The sequence below is a fragment of the Salmo trutta genome, chromosome 10 (genome assembly GCF_901001165.1).
Source record: "Salmo trutta chromosome 10, fSalTru1.1, whole genome shotgun sequence".
NCBI lineage: Eukaryota > Metazoa > Chordata > Actinopteri > Salmoniformes > Salmonidae > Salmo > Salmo trutta.
In genome coordinates this window covers 35318703-35343152 of record NC_042966.1, presented here as the reverse complement: position 1 = coordinate 35343152, position 24450 = coordinate 35318703, and the positions used below count along the sequence as shown (strand labels likewise).

Here is a 24450-nt window from a genome sequence, read left to right as displayed (position 1 = left end):
TTATGTCAAATTATGTAGGTCTTGTTTTGTGTAGTTGATATTGATATAGTGTAATGTAGCATAGAAAAGTCACCCCACTGAGGAATTGCTAAATTTAAAGTATTGTAAAATGTTACGCTGTGCATTACTATAATATGCTGGTGCTGGCGACTTTAGAAATTAATTACGGCTGTTGATAACAGACGATTTAAGTGAAATAACTTTCCACCTTAAGATAGTAGCATAATGCCAGTGTAATTCCTAAATTACTTTGAGTGTAAGTTCGTGTTAAATTATTTCTTCATAACATCTTGCTCATGTACAGAATGCTATTTTAACGTAACCATAATTGAAAAATATAACTAGCTTTACATGATTAGTCATATTGTATGTGAAATGATTTCACAAAATAACAAAAATATGGTTGTTGCTAACATAGCATCCTTGTCCATGAGCTTAACTGTCTGTATTATATTATCAATGTCCTAACAATAACATCACTGGAACATTTCATGAACAAAAGCTCAGAATGGAAGTTGACCTTTATTGGAAAAAAATAGTGCTGTGATAATTACCATATATATTCAAAGATAAGTAAAAGCTTCATATTTGCTTGCTCATCAAAATAAAGTTTCATTTAATCCCATTGCATCATTTGGACCAGCTTTAGTGCATCTCTATAATTGTACAAAATAAATGTATTCTAGACATCTTGACACCAAATAAGGCAAGCATTTATCATGTTCTATCATTTACTATCATTTATCATGTTCTATCATTTACTATCATTTATCATGTTCTATCATTTACTATCATTTATCATGTTCTATCACTTATCATGGTCTATCATTTATCATGTTCTATCATTTATCATGTTCTATCATGTTCTATCATGTATCATGTTCTATCATTTATCATGTTCTATCATGTTCTATCATTTATCATGTTCTATCATTTATCATGTTCTATCATTTATCATGTTCTATCATTTATCATGTTCTATCATGTTCTATGCATTTATCATGTTCTATGCATTTATCATTTTCGTACAGTAAAACTCAAACATTCAACTGCCGTATGCAAACCTATACTCCTATTTTGTTCCCTTCATTCTGTTATAAGCATCTTTTTTTACATTGTACACTGTTGGAATTCAAGTCATTATCTTGTTCACAAAAGACAATTTTATTGATTCAGTTGCTTTAGAGCTCTGATTTTCAGGAGGAGTTGTTAGGTAAAAAGCATGATTTTTATATATACTTAATATGACAAAACCTGAGGTTTCACAAAGACTGCCAAAGCAATGTATTAAGGAAAAATCCTACAGGATGGCTGAATAGACTTTTGAACGAGCATGTGAGCAGCCTGCCCTTGAGCAATGAAAAGATGGTCAAGGAACAATGGTGCATTCATGACAACCCTAGAAATTCTATCAAACAAAAGAAAAGTTGACATTTGACATTTTGGAAATACTTACAGTAGAATGCAATGTTAAAAATAAAACTCAATTTTGCAATTGAGATCTTAAACCCTTACAATGATTAACCCCTACCACTCATTATGTCAAAACATCCACACAATAAAATAAATAACATTTAACATACCTAGGCAAGGTGTAAGACATTCAAAGCAGAAATATTCCCTTTCTTCTCTACTATACATTATAGCCCCAAATACCTACAGCAGTGTTCTAACATCATAAATAAGACTAAATCAAACAGAGAGCCCAGTTCCTTCCATCCAGTACAGCAGACCAACACAAAGAGGAAAAAGGCTGGTAATAGCAGGTGTAGGAAGTAAATGGTTTGGAAGCATGTAATGTTCTGTCATTAGTGCCCACAACGGGTTGTGTCTGAAGCAGAGTGGCGGATACTGTAGCAGCGTCATCGTTAAATCATCAAATCAAATTTTATTGGTCACATACTGTAGCATACCTCTCTACCCATGTGTAAGGAGAGGAAGAAGAGGAAGAGGAGGGGGGCAGGCCAAACAGACTCAGCTCTTCTCCTCCTGCTCACGCATGCGACATCCCACAGCGGTGATGAGGGCTGCACCCTTGCCGCTCCCGTCCTCAGAGAGAAAGAAGTTGACATTGCACTTAGGGGCCAACTCTTTCACTGTCTGGTGCATGATCCCCGAGAAGCTGTGAACAGATAGAAAAAGACATGGATGGTCTCGCATAACACACTTGACTTTGTTCATGCTATTGTTACACTGAAAGTAAATCAATGAAGATGTAGAACTTGATAAACAAGAATAGAACGAAGATGTGCAATACAATTTTTATTTTATAACTGCAATAAACTACACAACCATTGCTGGCCCATACTCAACATTCACCATAATATCATTGTCAACTTGAATAACTCAGTCAATGACTGTGATACATGTTGTTACAAGCCAATTGCAATCACATCATTATTACTCACTGTGGATGAAGCTTGTAGAGCGTTCCGTCCACCCCCACGGTGATGTCCATTTGGTCCAGCCCGCGGTTCTCTCGTATTTTGTCGACGACGGCGGCCATTCCAGCTCCACAGAGCTGGGCTGCCCGGTGAGACACTGTACCACACACCTCCTTGACAATGATACTGTCATCACATGTGCTGTCCAGACCTAGCTGCTGCAGAATGGACCTCACCTGCAGTAGCGCCAAGCGGTCACTGAAGGGAAAATGAGGACATTTTGTTGAGACCATTGCACAACAAAAGGTAGTTATGACACAATCAGTTACCATTTCAATCGCAGATTCAATATGGCTGCCAACCTTTCAATCTGGGAGAGGAATTTCGTTTCGAAAATGCCTCTGGTCTTTAGGGTCTCTGATATCTGCCCTCTGAAGAGGAAGCCACGCTTCGTCAAGTCGATCAGGATGTTTCGCACAATCTCCCCTAGGTACATACCGCTGCACATCTTCTCATACCTGAGATGAAGAAAAAAAACCATTTACATATATCTAGATATCTTATAACAAGACTATTCAATATCAAAGAGAGAGAGCAGCCCAGTCACCTCTGCTTGCCAGGGTTGAGTGATAAGTCATCCACAGCTCTGTCATATTCTGTCCTGATGTCATCCAGACAGCCGTTGTCCCCGAAGGCGCCCCACTCCATGTTGACACACATCCTCCCCACATCTCCCTCCACCGTCTCAATGTTCCTCATCTCCTCCATGTAACAGGCGTTGCTGCCAGTTCCTGAAACCACAAACCATACATGTTGTCATGACTGTCCTGTGAGGATCACAATGGGTCAGATCAGCTTGGCAATGATTGACAATAACCAGACCTTCTCTCACCCACAGAATAGGGGAAGAGGGGACTGGGCCGGTTTGACAGTTCACACCCTGTTGTAAATTGCAGGAAGTAGGGGGGCTCTTTCTCCCCCTTTAGTATCAACCAAAGGAATGTCTTTGTTTCACAGACAGTTTTCCTGACGAAACTTGAACACGGTCAAAAGTGGATACTGGAACAATATTTCTAACATAACAATGTGGGGAACGGTCAGTGATTCCATAAAAAAATTGTATGGACGAAATACTGTAACTTGGAAAGTGTATCCCCTTTATCTGTCAAGTTTCCATCCAATATGTTGTGCATATAATATGAAAAATTTGTTAAGATTAGAATGTGATTTTAGGAGGGATAAGAGAATATATCTCCTATAAACTGTTCATAGTAAGTAGCCACGCCCCGAATGAAGTCAGAGAGCGTGTCAGACTGACAGAACAGTCCCCTTTTGACGAGAGTGAATAAAAGGATTGCCCACAGAAATTAACAGTAGACCAAGAAAGACAGGGAGTTGCAGCCCACGTCTAAAGTGGTTTAAACACTGAATCTCAGAGACCAGGAAATGTGAACGAGGAGCTACATTTTTGAAATGGTTGGAATTTTGAACCTCAACACGAGGTGAAGAAATAAATTCACAAGCTGCAACTCTTGTCCATTGTGGTCCAAATCCTGAATACCAACACAAGGGGTAAAACAAACTCCCGTCTCAGACAATCACTGGTACAGCTGATTAGCTGTCCTGAGTCAAATATCTCAGCCTTTCAGAGGAGGGCTGGTTCCGAGCAAACACAATAATAACAATGTTCTGTAGTTGTCTAGATATAGGGACATTGTTACTCTCGCAATCAGCTGTTATTCTGATAATTCCTACTTTCACTTGTCCTCTCCGTCTCTCAAATCTATATTGCCATGGTCTAGAATTAGTTTTGAAAGTACTGCACTTTGCCAGGTGCAGGAAACAAAATGTACATCATAGAAAAGAAATCGATACACTTGGACACTGTTGAGTGCTCCACTATACTTTGCAAAGACACAGGAACATTCAACAGTGTGTGGGTGTCCATTTCCTGCCCATGCTCTATCATTAGGCAGAAACCATTTCGAATCAGCATTATGGAGATGTCTGAAAACAGATGACCAACCTGCAATCAGGCCAACCTCACAGGTGGCTTCTTCATATGCACATGTCATCATGGTCCCAACCGTGTCGTTCACTACTGCCACTACGTCCAAGTCAAACTCCTGAAGTAAACACAGATATAAAAACACATGTACAGGACGTCTTTGGGAAACATATACAATGGGGAAATGAGGAGAACTGAATTTATAGAAATACCACTGAGAAATATTGTATCACAACTTTCTATATCATGGTAAAAACAAACAAAAAGAGCAGGCTCCAGCGACTTTTGGTTGTCAATAGATAACCAGCTTGTATATATTAAATACCCAAAGAACAGCCACTTACAGCAGGGGCCTTCGTTATATCTAGGGCCAAGAGATTTTCCTGCCCAGGTCCGGGCTCAGGTTATAGAATCATGCCATCTCTCCACTTACCTCTCTCCGTTTAATCCCCTCTCTGAGAAGCCCCACAACATCCTCCCCTTCACAGTCAGTGGCCTTGAAGCCTTTGGTCCAGGTGACCAGGATGCCCTGAACAAAGACACAGAGATGTTCTATTAGTGATTTACACACCCACACGTCAAGATTTACAGGTTTGTTTGACACAGAAATATATTAGCTACTATCTTTATAAAACATGCAACAGGGCGGACAATGCACTTCTTTTGAGCCTAAAATGAAGAACATCAGTGCAAAATCGAACATGAAGACCCCGCCTTAGTTTTGAGGCGGTATTAAATCTCTCACACACACACACACACACACACACACACACACACACACACATACACACACACACACACACACGAGCAAGTTGTGAACAATATGTCTGAGATGTAAAAAGCTCATGAATGGCTGATTACTTTACACCTCACCCGACCTATAGTTTAAGAAACCTTGCTGTAAAAGATGCAGTCAGCTCACCGCATCCAGGCTGGTTTGTCTGCACGGGAACGAGAAGGTGAAGCCCAGAGGCAGGCGGGTGTTCTTCATGCCCATGTAGTCCAGGAAGTCAGATATGCACTGGACAATGTGGTCAAAGAGCTGGAGGGGTGAAATGGAGGGTATGTTTCAACAAGCACATGTAACATTTACTTACACAGGTAACAAAGGTTGGCTGTTAGAATGTGCTTAATGTGTGTTCTGTTGTTTCTATGGAAATATAATAGAAGCTATTGCGTTTACCTTTTCCAATATGTGAGAAAATGTTTGTTGTTTTGGTACAGAATGAGATATGTCCATACTCAGATGAAACGCCCAAACTAACTCACCTCTTCTCCGGTCCCCTGCATCACCTCCATAGGAATGGCATATATTTTGTTATGCATCTCTACAGTCCGCCGCTTGCCACTACGGATCTTTACTAACAGCACTCTAAAGTTTGTCCCTCCTAAATCCAAAGCCAAAAAATCACCCTTTTCTGGAAAACACAACATAAGAATACGATCTTTAATTAAACAAAATATTATTTGATTTTCCATTTCATTGTGAGGTGATTAGAAAACGTAAGTGATTATAAAGGGTTCATAAAAGCTTATGACAAGTCTTACAATGCATTGTACTTGTTCACTTTATGTAAAGTGTTACCACTGTCATAGCCATTTGAAATTAGGGCTCTGAGAGTTTAATCTCTCATTAGAATTGGATTGATTTACATCAAGGTGTGGGAGTGCTGTGCAGTAATTGTGCTAGTCGTAGAAACACATTGACCTTGATCAGGGCACTGCAAGAGGGGCTAAGCCAATAAAATACACAATATAATATCCTTACATGGAAAGAGACCATTAATTATACAGCAGTGTGGCAAAGCATTAAGGACCTTTCAACTTGTTGATGTGGTTTTATACAACAGGGGGATCTGTCAACCTGTTGATGTGGTTTTATACAGCAGGGGGATCTGTCAACCTGTTGATGTGGTTTTATACAGCAGGGGGATCTGTTGATGTGGTTTTATACAGCAGGGGGATCTGTCAACCTGTTGATGTGGTTTTATACAGCAGGGGGATCTGTCAACCTGCTGATGTGGTTTTATACAGCAGGGGGATCTGTCAACCTGCTGATGTGGTTTTATACAGCAGGGGGATCTGTCAACCTGTTGATGTGGTTTTATACAGCAGGGGGATCTGTCAACCTGTTGATGTGGTTTTATACAGCAGGGGGATCTGTCAACCTGCTGATGTGGTTTTATACAGCAGGGGGATCTGTCAACCTGCTGATGTGGTTTTATACAGCAGGGGGATCTGTCAACCTGCTGATGTGGTTTTATACAGCAGGGGGATCTGTCAACCTGTTGATGTGGTTTTATACAGCAGGGGGATCTGTCAACCTGTTGATGTGGTTTTATACACAGCAGGTGGATCAGAGGAAGGGTAAAATTCCCATTGAGTTATAACAGTTATGTCAAATGGTTTTCATCTCTAAATGTTTTGTCACAGAGCTAAACCACTGTGTTCAACAGGTAGAATCACAGCCCGGCTAACTAGTTTCAATCCCAGTTGAACTTTTCTTACCTGATCCATCTGGTGTGCTGCGTACATATGTGGGCCACATCTTGACGGTGGCGCTGTCATGGGTCTTTTTCCCCAGGCCGTTCTGGATCTCCGTCCTCATCCTCTTCTTGACCTCCAGCAGCTGGTCATTGGTCAGTCTGAACTCAGCCAGGGTCTCTGTGATCTGACGACGCTGGTCAGCCAGCCGGTAGGCCACGGCGGTCACCATGGCAGCGCCCTTGGAGCTGCCACTCTCTGAGAGCAGGAAGCGGACGTCTGACTCAGGAACTAGGCGGCGGACGGTTTTGTGGAGACGCCGGGCATATCTGAGGAGATGAGCAGGGAGATTCTTAGTCAGACCAAAATCCTGAGTTTAGATTCTCACGTGTAACTCAACCTTTCATGCAACTCAACAACTCAGACTTTTTGCCCTAGTACCTAAAATATAATGTTGATATCTGTATCAGTGTCTCTTTTTTCAAAGTCCATTATAGCATACCCCTAAACCATTTGACAGAATCACATAGCTTCAAATCAAGATACACAATTAAGATTCACAATAAGAGCTAGGTACATTATGCCTTGTATCCAGGGGGCCCTCTAGTGGTATAGGCTAATCAATGTATCCAGGGGGCCTTCTAGTGGCACATGCTAATCACTGTATTCAGGGGGCCCTCTAGCGGCATAGGCTAATCACTGTATCCAGGGGGCCCTCTAGCGGCATAGGCTAAACACCGTATCCAGGGGGTCCTCTAGTGGTATAGGCTAATCACTGTATCCAGGGGGCCCTCTAGTGGTATAGGCTAATCACTGCATCCAGGGGGCCCTCTAGCGGCATAGGCTAAACACCGTATCCAGGGGGTCCTCTAGTGGTATAGGCTAAACACTGTATCCAGGGGGCCCTCTAGTGGTATAGGCTAAACACCGTATCCAGGGGGCCCTCTAGTGGTATAGGCTAAACACTGTATCCAGGGGGCCCTCTAGTGGTATAGGCTAAACACTGTATCCAGGGGGCCCTCTAGTGGTATAGGCTAAACACTGTATCCAGGGGGCCCTCTAGTGGTATAGGCTAAACACTGTATCCAAGGGGCCCTCTAGTGCTATAGGCTAAACACTGTATCCAGGGGGCCCTCTAGCGGTAAAGGCTAATCACTGTATCCAGGGGGCCCTCTACTGGCATAGGCTAATCACTGTATCTACGGGGCCTTCTGGTATAGACTACTCACTGCGGGTGCATCTTGTAGAGAGAGCCGTCGATGCCCACAGTAGTGCGAAGACGAGGATTCCCTTTGTTGTCCTTTAGCCTGGAGAGGATGCCACCCAGAGTGGCAGCAATGAGGTTGGCTGATCTGTGGGAGACTATGGTGCATACGTGCTGCACAGCGATGCAGTCATCTGCAGATGGTTCTACACCTAGGCGACCTAGGATCTCCTTGGCTTTGGTAAGGCCTTCTTTACTCCTGGACAATGACAGGTACCGAGAAGGGATGAGCTCAGTGGTGGTAAATAACATTACAAAGGTGTACAGTAGTAGTGTGAAGTCTTAAAACATGACACAAGTCGTCTGGACCCGAAGGAAAATAAAACAGATTGACACCTACTTTTCAATGGCAGAAACATGTTTTGTTTCAAATGTCCCTTTGGTAAGAAGTTCAGGGGTTATCCGACCCTCAAACAAAAATTCTTCTTTGGCCATCTTGACCAAGATGAGTCGCACAAGTTCGCCCATGTACATCCCACTGACCATCTTCTCAAACCTGGAGAGAAAAATATACAATACATTATTAAACACTGAGAGAAAAGGTAAGACAATTACTACCAAAACACTAGACTGATCTTTTCATGTCTTCAAGTAACTCGGTAAGATCTGCTTTATAGTCTCATAATAACAGCAGACATACAGCTGTTTCCCTGGGTTCAGAGATCCCCGGTCAATCTCTCTGTCAAACTCTGTGCGAATGTCCTCCAGCATCCCATTGTCCCCGAAGGCTCCCCACTCTGTGTTGATGCACATCCTGCCCTCGTCTCCCTCTACCAGATCAATGTGCCTCAGCTCCTCCATGTAACAAGCATTAGTACCTGTGCCTGAGATGACATACAGAAGCAATGGTGAGGAAGAATCTGCCTTCAACTATTTGCACAATGTTACAACACTGTACATAGCCAATAATATAACATTTGAAATCTCTATTATTTAAAAAAATGTGTGAGTAATGTTTACTGATTGTTGATTTCCCTTGTGTTTGTTTTCTATTCCATTTGCTTTGGCAATGTACACATATGTTTCCCATGCCAATAAAGCCTTTGAATTGAAAGACTGTTGGGTAGCTAGAGGTAAAGACTCATAATACTGACAATGAAACAGCCATTCTGAATGAAGGATGCAAATGAGTGCCAGGCTGACTTCACAATGCTGGTCGTCATAGCCACAGGTCATCATGGTTCCCACTGTGTCATTAACAAGGACCAGGACATCCACATCAATTCCCTATAAACAGTGTTGGCTGCAGTTTTAATTTACAACTGCATGTTTTAAAATTCTGTAGTATATCCAGAAACAAAGGAGAATGAGGAAACACCAAGAGACAACATATTGGTAGCGAGAGTACTACTTCCTGTATATACAGTGTAGCTCTGTATATACATGATGCTCCATTCTTGTGCCTTTTATTTTATTCCTTGTGTTACTCAAAATATATATACTAATAATAATAATTTAAACCTTTAAAAAACTTTTTTTTAACTAAATATTTTTTTGAAGCAAGCATTTCACGGTGAAGTCTACACCCGTTGTATTCGGCGCGTGTGACAAATAACATTTGATTTAAAAGTGTAACCAATGAGCTTCAGCCCGGCTTGAACAAAACTGGGGTAAAAGGATGATAAGAAGGGAAACATTGAAATCCAACAGCACTGTATCTGGGAGGTAAGTGGATGTCCTACCTATGATGATACCAACTTCACACCGCTGGTCATCAAAGCCACAGGTCATCATGGTTCCAACTGTGTCATTGACCACTGCCATGATGTCTGCATCATAGTCCTGGAAAAAAAAACAGGGTTCCAACTATACAACCACGGTGCAACAGAGTTCTTTCTAATCATTGCTTATGACTGAACTTCATTGTCATTGCATCAGGCAAGCATGCTTGAAAACATCAAACCTACCCCACGCTTTTTGATAGCCTTGTTCAGAAGCGCCACAACGTCCATTCCCTCAACTCCACTGGCTTTAAAGCGTTTAGTCCAATTGAGCAAAAAACTCTGCAACAAACAAACAGGAAGTTAGGGTACAGATGAATGAGCTATAATATATGAACAGTCTTTGAAACTGATACTCTTAGGTGTACTGTCCTATTGGTGTGTTCATTTTTAATCCCAGCCCCCTGTCCCCGCAGGAGGCCTTTTGCCTTTTGGTAGGCCGTCATTGTTCTTAACTGACTTGCCTAGTTAAATAAAGGTTAAATAAAAAAAATGTTAAAATTCTCTCACCTCATTCAGTTTGGTTTGTGCGCAGGGAAATGAGAAGGTGAAGCCGACTGGAAGCTTCTTGTCCTTGATATTCTGCTTCTCCATGAAGTCACCCAGGCACTCTGCAACATGGTCAAACAGCTGCAAAAGGAAAACAATTCAGTGAGGGATAGTTATCTCGAAAGCAATGTATGGACAAGGAGAGACTACAATGCACACTTTGGTTTTGTTTCCCTTGCCACTAGGCTTTTAGGGCTATCCCTGACACACTGAATATTATTACAATCATTGAATAATGAAGTAAGCTTTAAGCAGCATTTTTTTGTGCGGACGCCTTACACCTTCTTGTTTATTTTAATCATGCCCACAGCACCCAAGTAATAATTTGGTAATACCAATGGTCAACTTGGTTTGACATTTTGACATCTATGGGGCAAGTTAGGGACAATCAGTAAATTACACATTGTACATGGGACAATATTTTTAAATGTCAATAGCTCCAAATGTCAATGATTTAAAAACCTCCAACCAACTATAAAATGTAGAAATTCATATACAAATATTGAAAGCATTTAATGAGACAACTAGAGGTGTGCAACCTGAAATGATTGTCTCATTTACATTGTGCAATTTATTGACAGTCCCAAACTATCCCCAGGGATATGCTATCCACAGTCAAACTAATTTGGCCAGTCACACATCGGCCGGTTGAAGCTAATTGGCAAAATAATCGGGCTAACTCTTCCCACCTGCGAACACACACGAGACACCGACATCAAACCACACCCCGAAATCACTGCTGTGAAATATATTTTCAATAACAATTTTTCCCCCCCAGCTGTTTGAAGCTGGTGTACAAAACCGAAGGTAAAAGACACAAAAACAAAACTTAAGAACTAAGCATAGAAATAGCACACAAAGAACATATCTACAGCTGCTTAGACTTGCTTTCAATGCGAATGACATATCTATAACATTTTTCTGTGTGAATTTGATCAGGTTGCCCAAAAAGTTACATATTGCAGCTTTAAGTCTACTTATCTCAAGTCTGAATCAGGCCCTTAGACATTTATATATGGTATGAGTTTGAAAGGTACCCCGTACCTGAGTGCCGCTGCCATGGATGATGTCCTCAGGAGTGTCATAGACCTGGCTCTCCATCTGAACAGTCTGCTTCTTCTCATGGGACACCTTTACTCGCAGGATGCGGAAGGCCGAGCCTCCCAGATCCAGAGCAATGAAGTCCCCCTTCTCTGTAACAAGCAAAAACAATATGGATGTGTAGCCTTCGTCGCACCTTCAAATGCATTTTATTGTGCATTATTATTCTGTGTTCTTCTGTTTTGTCTACAGACGTAGGATCTTAATTTGAGCCAGTTTGCTACAGCAGGAAAATAATCCTGCAGCAACAGGAAATGTGAATTATTGTGTGGATTATAATGAATCAACATTTTTGTAGGGGTTGAGGCATTGCAGGAAAGTTCTCCTGCATCAGGGTGTTTAAATTAAGATCCTACATTTGTACTTTGTCTTTTTAAGAACACAACCAAATAAATGTTACCCTGGTGGGATAATAAAGTTGATATAATCTAATCTAATGTGGACACAGCAAGAACACTGGGAGCAGAGGCATGATGCCCACTGAGACTGAAGGGGACACATAGTACTGATAGAGGTATGTACGTTATACATTTAGTTCTACAGTCAGATTCCACAGACACTAAACTCCTTGTGTTGCCCATGCCTGGGATGACTATCCTTGTGTTGCCCATGCCTGGGATGACTATCCTTGTGTTGCCCATGCCTGGGATGACTATCCTTGGCATTGCCCATGCCTGGGATGACTATCCTTGGCATTGCCCATGCCTGGGATGACTATCCTTGTGTTGCCCATGCCTGGGATGACTATCCTTGTGTTGCCCATGCCTGGGATGACTATCCTTGGCATTGCCCATGCCTGGGATGACTATCCTTGGCATTGCCCATGCCTGGGATGACTATCCTTGGCATTGCCCATGCCTGGGATGACTATCCTTGTGTTGCCCATGCCTGGGATGACTATCCTTGGCGTTGCCCATGCCTGGGATGACTATCCTTGGCATTGCCCATGCCTGGGATGACTATCCTTGGCGTTGCCCATACCTGGGATGACTATCCTTGTGTTGCCCATGCCTGGGATGACTATCCTTGGCATTGCCCATGCCTGGGATGACTATCCTTGGCGTTGCCCATGCCTGGGATGACTATCCTTGTGTTGCCCATGCCTGGGATGACTATCCTTGTGTTGCCCATGCCTGGGATGACTATCCTTGGCATTGCCCATGCCTGGGATGACTATCCTTGTGTTGCCATGCAAGAGTATATCAGTTTGGCTAAAGCTCTTGGCAAAAATCCTCTCTACTGGGAATTAAAGACAGTTTGACACTGTCTTGAGAACATGTTACAATTAAAGCAGTAGTACTTTATGGGCATGACAACTTCTCCTTTGAAAACCAACAGAACTGAAAAGTAAAAAAACAAAATAAGAGGAAATGCAACATTTGAACCCTAAAGTCCTACTGCATATATGATCTCTTACTCCATTCACGAGCTAATACCCAGACAGTGTGATGTATGCCACATCTGCTGTGATTTACTTCAAAGTGATTGTTTGCTAGGAAGTGCTTTTTTTTTTTATACATCCAATCCTAAAACACTGAGTGCAGACAGATTAACAACCTAATTCACCCTCTGTCGCCTGACAACAATAAATCATTGCTAGGTTGGCTATCCGCTAGTATTCACACTCTGACAAATGGGTCTTCTGATGGGAGAAAGTGAGAACGCTTCACCGACCACTCGTCTGAATTGCGCTTTCCTGATAGGATGCTAATCGATACTGTTTTAGCCTACCAGTAGTTGATTCATTAGGTAATGATTGCGCTACACAGTTGCACTAACTGCAGTCAGTGTAGCGTTGCAACATTAGGCTATGTCAAGAGGTAGTCAAACCCATTAGACTTCCTTCACTGCTTCCTTGTTAATAAATGAACAAATATTTAAAGTGTGAATGGCAGCAGAATTCAGCGGCCTGGATGTTACTCATTAACACAGTAACAGTAGGAGTCTTAAAGGAGCAACTAAACTATACTGCATTTACAATGTCCATCTTTATTAGTGTCGTATTACTTACAAATGAAGACGCTGAAAATCACATGAAAGTATAGCTAGCCTAGTGAAAACCATTGTTTGAAATCTAATTCTCCACTCCCTTCCACAATTCCTTATGGAATAAATAATTGAAGGAATGCCAGGGGGAGGATTCCTGGTCAACAATACAAGGGCATTGCAGGTCCTCAAGCATCTTCATAGCGTACTTTGTATTAATTTAAATCATGGTACAGGGTGATTTCAGAAGTTTTACTGTGTTTTAAACAAGAACCAAGACATTCATAGCAATGCTTGTGGAGCTAAAAGGTCATCGGGATACAGTATAATGTCACTGACCTTAGGAAACATTTTGGTGTTGCCGTAGCTGATAGACTTATTCCATATAGTTGATAACACATAACACATATAGTGTCACGGTTGTCGTAGGATGAAGCGGACCAAAGTGCAGCGTGATTATCGTTCCACATATTTTATTGAACTGTGAAACTATGCAATACATACAAAATAAACTGAATGAACAAACACAACAAACCGTGACGAAGAGTTAACATACACTTACTCAAAATCAATCTCCCACAAACCCAGGTGGGAAAAACACCTACTTAAGTATGATCTCCAATTAGAGACAACGACCAGCTGCCTCTAATTGGAGATCATCCCAAACAAAACACAACATAGAAATACAAAACTAGAACAAAACATAGAAAATCTAAACTAGAAAAAAAACCTGTCACGCCCTGACCTACTCTACCATAGAAAATAACAGCTTTCTATGGTCAGGACGTGACATATAGTTGATAACACATAACACATATAGTTGATAACACATAACACATATAGTTGATAGCTGATAACACATATAGCTGATAACACATATAGTTGATAACACATATAGCTGATAACACATATAGCTGATAACACATATAGCTGATAACACATATAGCTGATAACACATATAGCTGATAACACATAACACATATAGTTGATAACACATATAGCTGATAACACATATAGCTGATAACACATAACACATATAGCTGATAACACATATAGCTGATAACACATATAGCTGATAACACATAACACATATAGCTGATAACACATATAGCTGATAACACATAACACATATAGCTGATAACACATATAGCTGATAACACATATAGTTGATAACACATATAGCTGATAACACATATAGCTGATAACACATAACACATATAGTTGATAACACATATAGCTGATAACACATATAGTTGATAACACATAACACATATAGTTGATAACACATAACACATATAGTTGATAACACATATAGCTGATAACACATATAGTTGATAACACATATAGCTGATAACACATAACACATATAGTTGATAACACATATAGCTGATAACACATATAGCTGATAACACATATAGCTGATAACACATAACACATATGGCTGATAACACATAACACATATAGTTGATAACACATAACACATATAGTTGATAACACATATAGCTGATAACACATATAGTTGATAACACATATAGCTGAAAACACATAACACATATAGTTGATAACACATATAGCTGATAACACATATAGCTGATAACACATATAGCTGATAACACATATAGCTGATAACACATATAGCTGATAACACATAACACATATAGCTGATAACACATATAGCTGATAACACATAACACATATAGCTGATAACACATAACACATATAGTTGATAACACATAACAGATATAGCTGATAACACATATAGCTGATAACACATATAGTTGATAACACATAACACATATAGCTGATAACACATATAGCTGATAACACATAACACATATAGTTGATAATGTTGACCATGCTCACACGTAGCTCCCCAAGCTAATGCCTATAGGCTTCAGCTCAATGGCTTACCACAATCTTGTGGTACACAGGAGACCCGGGATCCAACCCCCGCCGGTCACATACATAACACAGCCTTCCACCGAGTACAGACGGTAGAATCAGACACTGACTGCCTGTAAAAATCTGGACGTGGGATTATGTGTAATCTATGATGTAATCACAGGCTTTTGATAGGGTGCTGGAGGGCTTGAATATAGAATGCTTACACGCTGCAGCAAAGGCAGATTCTACCATGATTACATGGCAAGCTTGGCGCTGCAGTAGGCCTACAGTAATTCAGACATCATTGAATGAATGCATTGATGAACCCACTGGATGCTTCATTTGTCAATTTGAAACACATGTTCAAGTTAGTTGATAAAAAAAATGTATCAACCTTCTGCTACTACAGATTAAAACACACCAGTTGTCACCAAATTCTAGTAAAGTTTACAAGTGTTGGACACAATAAGACGCAATTCTTCATGAATCAAACATTATTTCAGCTTGCTGTATCAGGAACATCAGATAACCTTTTTCATTAAAATGGTTTGATTTGAATGTTGGCAGATCGAATGTGCTGCCAACTCATATTGACCTGCCCTGAAAGATCATAGGAGAATTGATGAGGTGAGATGTATGAGATTGTGTCCTTTAATATTGGTAAAATAAAATGTAGGTTGTACTCAGGAAATCAGATCCTCAAATTTTTATTGTGACTGTAACTCTAGCCAATGGGAGAAAAAAACTGAAACAATATGCCACTTGACTAACTGGGGTGTAATCGTTCCGCCGACTCTGTTGCAAAGCATTTCTTAAACGAAAGCAAATGGAATGAAATGGGGAGGGACTTATCTGAATTTGTCCAATAAAAACTCTAATTTTTAACATCTCAGGCTAATGATTACACCCCAGGGTTCTTTCTCACACCTAGATGTGTAGAGATGTACAATCTTCATTTCAGCAGTTTCTCACAGCAGGAAAATAATCTGGCAGCAGAGGAAATGTGAATTATTAATGGACATTTTTGTAGGGGTTTATAAATGTTTTGGTGGAGCTAACCTAACATATAAGGAGTAAAAGAAATGCCAGAAAATAGATCCCTTACATACTGGTCTTGACAAGAAGAAGAAAATAAGAAAAGAAAAACTGTTGGGGGAGGTTCTCTTCTGCACTGTTCAACCAATCCAGTAAATGTGGAGGAGGAGTTAAGATGGAGTGTCGCCTTGTTAACGTCCAAAAGCTGAAGTAGCGTCACACTGGCTGCGTTTCAAACTCATAAAAGACAGACCCTCCTCCACTTACCCTCGCCTTATGCCGTTTGGGGAATCCCTGCGGCCATCTTTGTCGTTGGTCCAAATGATTAGCCAAGCAAGGGAAGTTGGCAACGTAAGCCCCTCAGCCCTCGTTTTTGATCGAGTTTGCGAGTGTACAATTATGTTCACTCTGGGCATGAAACACCCCATAATTCAATTCGTGATGATTGTACATCCGCTAAGAAAAAGTCTGCCAAAATTTAAAACCAACATTAATATGGAGAAGTCAACATACAAGTGTAAATAAGTTAGAAATTGTGCTACTAATGGACATGACGACTCAAACACGTATCATAAAAGTAACGATGTTTTTGTTTGGTTAGCTTTCGGAAACGTTAACTTGCGAACATAACTTTCCCTGACATCACACTCATACATTGATTTACCTGATATAGTAGGATGGCTAACATTTGATGTCTGCGGATGCGTTGTCTTCTAGCCAAGATATGAAATGCAATTATAATTGACTGTAGCGCATATAAGACACACACACAACAGTTCCATAATGACTGAAAACACAACCGTGGGATGAACGAGTGACAAATTTCCGGGCAAGAGTGGTCCATTTAAAATTGATTTATTCTTCCCTCGCGCCTTGCCCTGCAAGTGTCAACTCGTCAGACATCATGATAATTTGAGGGCTGAGGGGAGAAGGTGTGTCTTTTAAGTGTTTGGACTGCAGCCAGGTTCTCTTTCCATTTCCCCTGAAAACTGGAACATCCCGTTGTTGGGGGACTCAGCAGAGGTCAAATCAAGTCTGACATTCTAAAGTGGAAATTACGAACTTTAGAAGCCTTTTTTAAAGTGTGAATACACTACAAGTTGGTATTTCCTGGTGTGCAGTAAATTTCCTGAAACTAATTAAGATCCTACACCAGTAACTGTACAAATCTTTAACATGTTACATCTTGTCCCTTTTAAAGAAAGGCATACATTTCCCACAACTCTTCTTCATCTGAATATCCATGCTCACCTGAACCATCAGGAATGGACCTGACGAAGGTGGGCAGCATCTTGACGGTTGCTGTGGGGTTGGTGTCCTGGCCCAGCCCATTTCCCAGCTCCATCCTGAAGCGCTTCATGATGTCCAGCAGCGTCTCGTCAGAGAAACGCATGGCGTACAGGTACTTATCGATCTGAAAGACACCAACATGTCATCATCATTGATCACTCATGGCTCACATCAACACCATTATCCCAGAAACCCTAGACCCACTTAATTTGCATACCGCCCCAACAGATCCACAGATGATGCAATCTCTATTGCACTCAACACTGCCCTTTCCCACCAGGACAAAAGGAACACCTACGTGAGAATGCTATTCTTTGACTAAAGCTCAGTGTTAAACACCATAGTGCCCTCAAAGCTCAACACTAAGCTAAGGACCCTGGGACTAAACCCCTCCCTCCGCAACTGGATCCTGGACTTCCTGACGGGCCGCCCACAGGTGGTAAGGGTAGGTAACAACACATCCGCCATGTTGATCCTCAACACGGGGGCCCTTCAGGGGTGCGTGCTTAGTCCCCTCCTGTACTCCCTATTCACTCATGACTGCACGACCAGGCACAAGTCCAACACCATCATCAAGTTTTCCGATTACACAACAGTGGTAGTCACCAACAATGATGAGACAGCCTATAGGGAGGTCAGAGACCTGGCTGTGTGGTGCCAGGACAACAACCTCTCCCTCAATGTGATCAAGACAAAGGAGATGATTTTGGACTACAGGAAAAGGAGGACCGAGCACGCCCCCATTCTCATAGACGGGGCTGTAGTGGAACAGGTTGAGAGCTTCAAGTTCCCTTGGTATCCACATCACCAACAGACTATCATTGTCCAAACACACTAAGACAGTTGTGAAGAGGGCACGACAAAGCCTATTCCCCCTCAGGGAACTGAAAAGATTTTGCATGGGTCCTCAGATCCTCAAAAGGTTTTACAGCTGCACCATGGAGAGCATCCTGACTGTTTGCATCACTGCCTGGTTTGGCAACTGCTCTGTCTCCGACCGCAAGGCACTACAGAGGGTAGTGCGTACGGCCCAGTGCATCACTGGGGCTAAGCTTCCTGCCATCCAGGACCTCTATACCAGGCGGTGTCAGAGGAAGGCCCTAAAAAGTGTCAAAGACTCCAGCTACCCTAGTCATAGACTGCACGGCAACCGGTACCGGAGCGCTAGAGTCTAGGTCCAAATGGCTTCTTAACAGCTTCTACCACCAAGCCATAAGACTCCTGAACAGCTAATCAAAGAGCTACCCAGACCCCTCTTTACGCTGCTGCTACTCTCTGTTTATTATCTATGCATAGCCACTTTAACTACATGTACATATTACCTCAATTACCTCGACTAACCAGTGGCCCCGCACATTGACTCTGTACTGGTACCCCGTGTATATAGCCTCGCTATTGTTATTTTACTACTGTTGTTAAATTATTTGTTACTCTCTATTTTACATTTTTTACTTATCTATTTTTTACTTAACACTTATTTTTATTAAAACTTCATTGTTGGTTAGGAGCTTGTAAGTAAGCATTTCACTGTAAGGTCTACACCTGTTGTATTCGGCACATGTGACAAATACAATTTGATTGGATTTGACAACCACCTTCTTCTTGAGGGAAATGTTTTATTCATTTTAATCCACTCATCATTCATACATCAACATTCAAAACATTAAGATTATTTTATCTGCTTTCTCCTTGAAAGGGAACACAATGGGCTCACAAACGACACCAAAAGTTACAAAACATTCAAGTAATACTAGTGATTCAGCTGTCCTTTGACATACTGGGCCTAGTGACATGAAGGCCACACCTCTAACCCTTAATCTTGGGAGAGTGAGCCGTTCTCTCTAAAGCCTTTCCACATCTGTCCATGTGAATGAAGGCAGCACTAGTGAAATAAAACAGGAGTTTATTTGAGGACAGAGCTCTATTGAGCTACCTCGAGACATTCCAGTAACGAGCTAGACAGTACCGGTCTGTAATAAGAGGAATAAAACTGAAAGCAATTTATGTGAGATATAAAATGATTGGGTTAGCACTAACTGTATAAACTTTATTATTCCAATGCAGGAAACATAAAAAGCAAGTCACGATGATTGTCATACAGTACATACAGTCAGCATTGCTGACAGCATTGCTATGAACACATACCATACAGTGCCTTCACACCCCTTGACTTTTTACACATCTTGTTGTGTTACAGCCTGGTTCAGATTGAGGAAGAAAAAAAATACATAAATGCAAATATTGTACAATCCAGTTGTGCAAAGCTCTCAGAGACTTACCCAGAAAGACTCACAACGGTCATGTGATTCTAACATGTATTGTCTCAGGGATGTGAATACTTAAGTAAATTAGATATTTCTGTATTTCATTTTCAATAAATTTGCTAAAATGTATAAAAACATGTTTTGACTTTGTCATTATTGGGTATTGTATTTTATACATTTTCAAATCAGGCTGAAACACAACAACATTGTGGAATAAGTCAAGGGGTATGAATAATTTCTGAAGGCACTGTAAATATCAGTCATTTATGAAGAATGCGTGGGCTTCCTGTTCCAGGGGTTAGATATTACACATATTTCCTGTTCTAACCATTTCATCAGCCTTGAGATTAAGCTGACGAAATTTGGTAATACGTGTAGTACAAACATGAAGCATTATTTATAGTAGTTTTGTAGACACAACTAACCCTGTAAGGAATGCTTTGTATTGACTGAAAATGGCTGCCTGTTGAACATTCACTGCATTGTGTTCAGAACACCGTTTGAGAGTTTAACCTGATAACCAAATGTAATATGGGTGTGTTTCTCTAGCCACTGACTAAAGGCCTTCCAGTATGCCCAAACAAATATTTCGATATGTCAATGTTTTTTTTACTACCACAGCACACATCGCAATAAAGGAGTGAGCATATGTAAACTTAGCATTCACTGGTGACTTTTTACAGTCATCACATTGTTTCCTGTTTCCTAAAGATGTAGAATGGGAGTGTGGCCTATGAGCACGTCCCTCCCTGATGGCCACCTAGGGGTAGTTGTATGACATATTAATCACGTAAATTAGTCAGTACAAATACACACAATCTATGTGATACCTATGTCACATTCCTTATCCTTGATCATATTGCACATATTGTAAAAAAAAAAAACTATTATGGATACTACTTAGAGAGGATATTGCACATATAGTAAAAAAAAACTATTATGGATACTACTATGACAGGATATTGCACATATTGTAAAAAAAACTATTATGGATACTACTATGACAGGATATTGCACAACTAAGGAAGATCGGATTGTACAAGACCTAAATGTATTACATTCCTTTTTAGAGGTGCGTCAATTTAGAACATATGGGTTCTCTTCTAGCAGTTTCCTACATTAACTGAGTTGATGACCAAAACAGCAGATTTAGAGGAGGAAATAACTCCAAAAAAATGTGCTTGCAGCTGACCAAACAAGTAAAAGCACATACATCTTTTGATCGCTGTTTGGGCCTGTTACAAAATGCTAGTTGAGCCCAACAACTTGCAACTGAATGTTTCATTCATTAGCACTAGAAGTCATGCAGCAGCACATCTCAGACATCCACACAAATAACCTTCAGAGAATAAATAACCTGTACCTCGCTGTAATTTGTTTACATGGCTGTGCCAGAGAAATCTAAAGATGTTTGATACTTCTGAATGATAGCTGGTTTTAATCTAGTGACATTACATTTACCACAAGGATATAGGCTTGCCAGCTAGAGTATGTACTTGCTAGCTTTTCTTTAGGAACATTTTCCACTAACACACCCAGCCAGTAGTCCTACAACAGCCAGGAGAGGAGATATGGGGCAGTTCCAACATGCACATTCTCAACGTTTGCATTCCTTTCTCTCTCAACAATGACAGAGTGAAATCATTACAGCAAGGGCCTCCAGGAAGCGGTAGGAGGCAATGTCATTCGGCGGCTGAAACCTGACTCTCTGCTCACAAAAGGTGGGTAGCTTTAGATGCTCCTGACCTCTCACAGGGTTAGAGTTACCACACCCTACACATTCATTCACAACAGACGTGGAAAAATCCGTGGCCCACTGCTCAGGGCAGCCCACATCCTGGTTTCAAGGACATTGCAGTGGTACAGACAAGATGCCCTGACCAGCACTGTAAACGCTGCTGCATGCTATCACAACACTGGGAAACGTAACCATGACTCTAGTCAGAGAGAATCTACCAACTTCGGGGCACTCGATAAGCCCAGGGCTTCAGATTATGTCACATTTTGTCACATGGCCCTGAGCTCTGTGCCTCAAAGCTGTCCTATTTTTAGGAGGAAGGTAGCAATGGCTCTGCTTGCTGTAGCAAGGTCCCTACAGGGCACTCACCTTTTTGACTTTATCATCCTTCAACTCAGTGAAGAAGTAGGCCAGAAGCTGTGCTGCTATCATCCTGTCCACCGATGTGGTGAAGGAGAAATGGAGAGCTAAAAAAAGAGAAATCCCTATAGTCTCCTCTCACTGGTGAGGAGGTTAAAAAAAGCTCACAGTTTCAAACAAAGCAGTCATGTATGGGGCTCCTACACAGATCAGTACTATCGCAACACTCACTCTCTGGGTCCAGGAAGTCAGACTATGTGGAGTAAGTTTAGCTTGCATGAGATGCACGCAGTAGGGGGGCTGGGATGGGGACTGGTTTAAGCCCTTCCTTCTGCCTGTGCTCTGATTGGCTGAACTGCTGAAGCCAGGGCCTCCCGGGCAGAACCCAGCTGAAAGGGTGGCTGGCTGGCTGCCTGCAGTACACACTCTCTTTCACAAGAACATCGGGTGGGGGAGGAAACCAGGAAGTAGAGGAGAGAGGAGGGGAAAAAGACCGGTCTCAATCCTTTTTTTACTGTGAAGAGGAAACCAACAGGCATGTTCGGCACGTTGCTGTGGTGATGGCTCATAGGGGTTAAACAGTAGGCAGAAAGAGGGGTTAGGTTACGTTGAATTGTCCTTGCTCTTGGGTTGAGCCTGTGGCACTCGAGTGTCCTCCTCTGACCCCTGAAGCGCTTTTTCTCTGGGGGGAGGGTCACTGCATGTTGTCAGGGAGCTCATTAAGCTGACTAATATATTTCTCTGGACTGCCCCTACTGGAGACTGCTGCTGTCTGTTACCTCACTGCTGCCTACAATGGGCAGTGGTACAAGCTGCCTGAAGGAAACTTGTAGGGTGTTGTAAAGGTTTAAGATGTAGCTTAGAAGTCCAGTTGTGTTGCAATGGCAAAGGAACTGACTGTATGACCACTACAAATTAATAACACGTTTGATTTTCAAATACACACAAAACAGAAAAAAACCTAGTTTTGTGTATTTTAGTCAGCCTGTTGTTAACAATTTAGAACGTCCCCCTGCTAAATAAGGAACTCGGTCTGAATCCAGGTTCCCTTTTGTTCTCTGTCTCACACACAGTGAGTGGTGGATGTGGTTCAGCTCACGAGGGTCAGATGACACACCACTGACGTGTGCTATTCTCTGAAACACGAGTCCTCTATCCAACCTCTCCCACACACCTCCCTGCTCCCCTCCAAACTGCTGTAATTGAGCAGGAGGGATTGTCACTGCATTTGTCTGGTAATTCCAGAGCTACCAGGGGAAGTTAAGTCACCAGGGGGAGTCAAGTTCTCTCTTACTCACTTCTTTTGAACAAGGTTCAGAGTTTGCTCACACACTTTCTTTGGACACCAAACGAGCTTGAATGCCATACAACACTCCTTCTGTGGCCTCCAACTACTCTTAAATGCTAGTAAAACTAAATGCATGCTCTTCAACCGATCGCTGCCCACATCCGCCCGCCCGTCCAGCATCACTACTCTAAACGGTTCTGATTTAGAATATGTGGACAATTCCAAATACCTAGGGGTCTGGTTAGACTGTAAACTCTCCTTCCAGACTCACATTAAGCATCTCCAATCCAAAATTAAATCTAGAATCGGCTTCCTATTTCGCAACAAAGCCTCCTTCACTCATGCTGCCAAACATACTCCCGTAAAACGGACTATCCTACCAATCCTTGATTTCGGCGATGTTATTTACAAAATAGCCTCCAACACTCTACTCAGCAAATTGGATGTAGTCTATCACAGTGCCATCCGTTTTGTCACCAAAGCCCCATATACTACCTACCACTGCGACCTGTATGCTCTCGTTGGCTGGCCCTTGCTACATATTCGTTGCCAAACCCACTGGCTCCAGGTCATCTATAAGTCTTTGCTAGGTAAAGATCCACCTTATCTCAGCTCACTGGTCACGATAGCAACACCCACCCGTAGCACGTGCTCCAGCAGGTATATTTCACTGGTCACCCCCAAAGCTAACACCTCCTTTCCTTCCAGTTCTCTGCTGCCAATGACTTGAACAAATTGCAAAAATCTGAAGCTGGAGACTTATATCTCCCTCTCTAACTTTAAGCATTTGCTGTCAGAGCAGCTTACCGATCACTGTACCTGTACACAGCCCATCTGTAAAAAGAACACCTCATCCAAATGTTTTTTTTTTGTTGCTCTTTTGCACCCCATTATCTCTACATGCACATCATCATCTGCACATCGATCACTCCAGTGTTAATGCTAAATTGTAATTATTTCGCCTCTATGGCCTATTTATTGCCTTGCCTCCCTACTCTTCAACATTTGCACACACTGTACATATATTTTTCTATTGTGTTATTGACTGTACTTTTGTTTATGTGTAACTCTGGGTTGTTGTTCTTGGTTGCACT

The 24450-nt window shown here is 41.6% G+C and overlaps 1 protein-coding gene across 1 annotated transcript; it reads right to left on the bottom strand.

Moving 5' to 3' along the window:
- Positions 1-503: 503 nt before the first annotated feature.
- On the bottom strand, positions 504-22140 carry LOC115201636 (hexokinase-1). Its single transcript, XM_029765429.1, has 18 exons — positions 22078-22140; positions 17668-17830; positions 11455-11603; positions 10372-10491; positions 10048-10143; positions 9823-9922; positions 8781-8964; positions 8481-8636; positions 8106-8339; positions 6901-7205; positions 5662-5810; positions 5315-5434; positions 4826-4921; positions 4411-4510; positions 2992-3175; positions 2747-2902; positions 2409-2642; positions 504-2122 (listed from the first exon to the last, which is right to left on the bottom strand). Exons 1-18 carry the CDS (start codon positions 22138-22140, stop codon positions 1975-1977), a joined length of 2757 nt encoding a protein of 918 aa, XP_029621289.1. The 3' UTR covers positions 504-1974.
- Between the last annotated feature and the right edge of the window lie 2310 nt (positions 22141-24450).

Coding starts and splice junctions, on each gene's coding strand:
- LOC115201636 (XM_029765429.1), bottom strand. CDS start 22,140: ATGATAGCAGCACAGCTTCTGGCCTACTTCTTCACTGAGTTGAAGGAT. Junction 10,144..10,371: donor CACAAACCAAACTGAATGAG/GTGAGAGAATTT, acceptor TGTTTGTTGCAG/AGTTTTTTGCTCAATTGGAC. Junction 8,965..9,822: donor TGAAGTTGGTATCATCATAG/GTAGGACATCCA, acceptor ATGTCATCTCAG/GCACAGGTACTAATGCTTGT.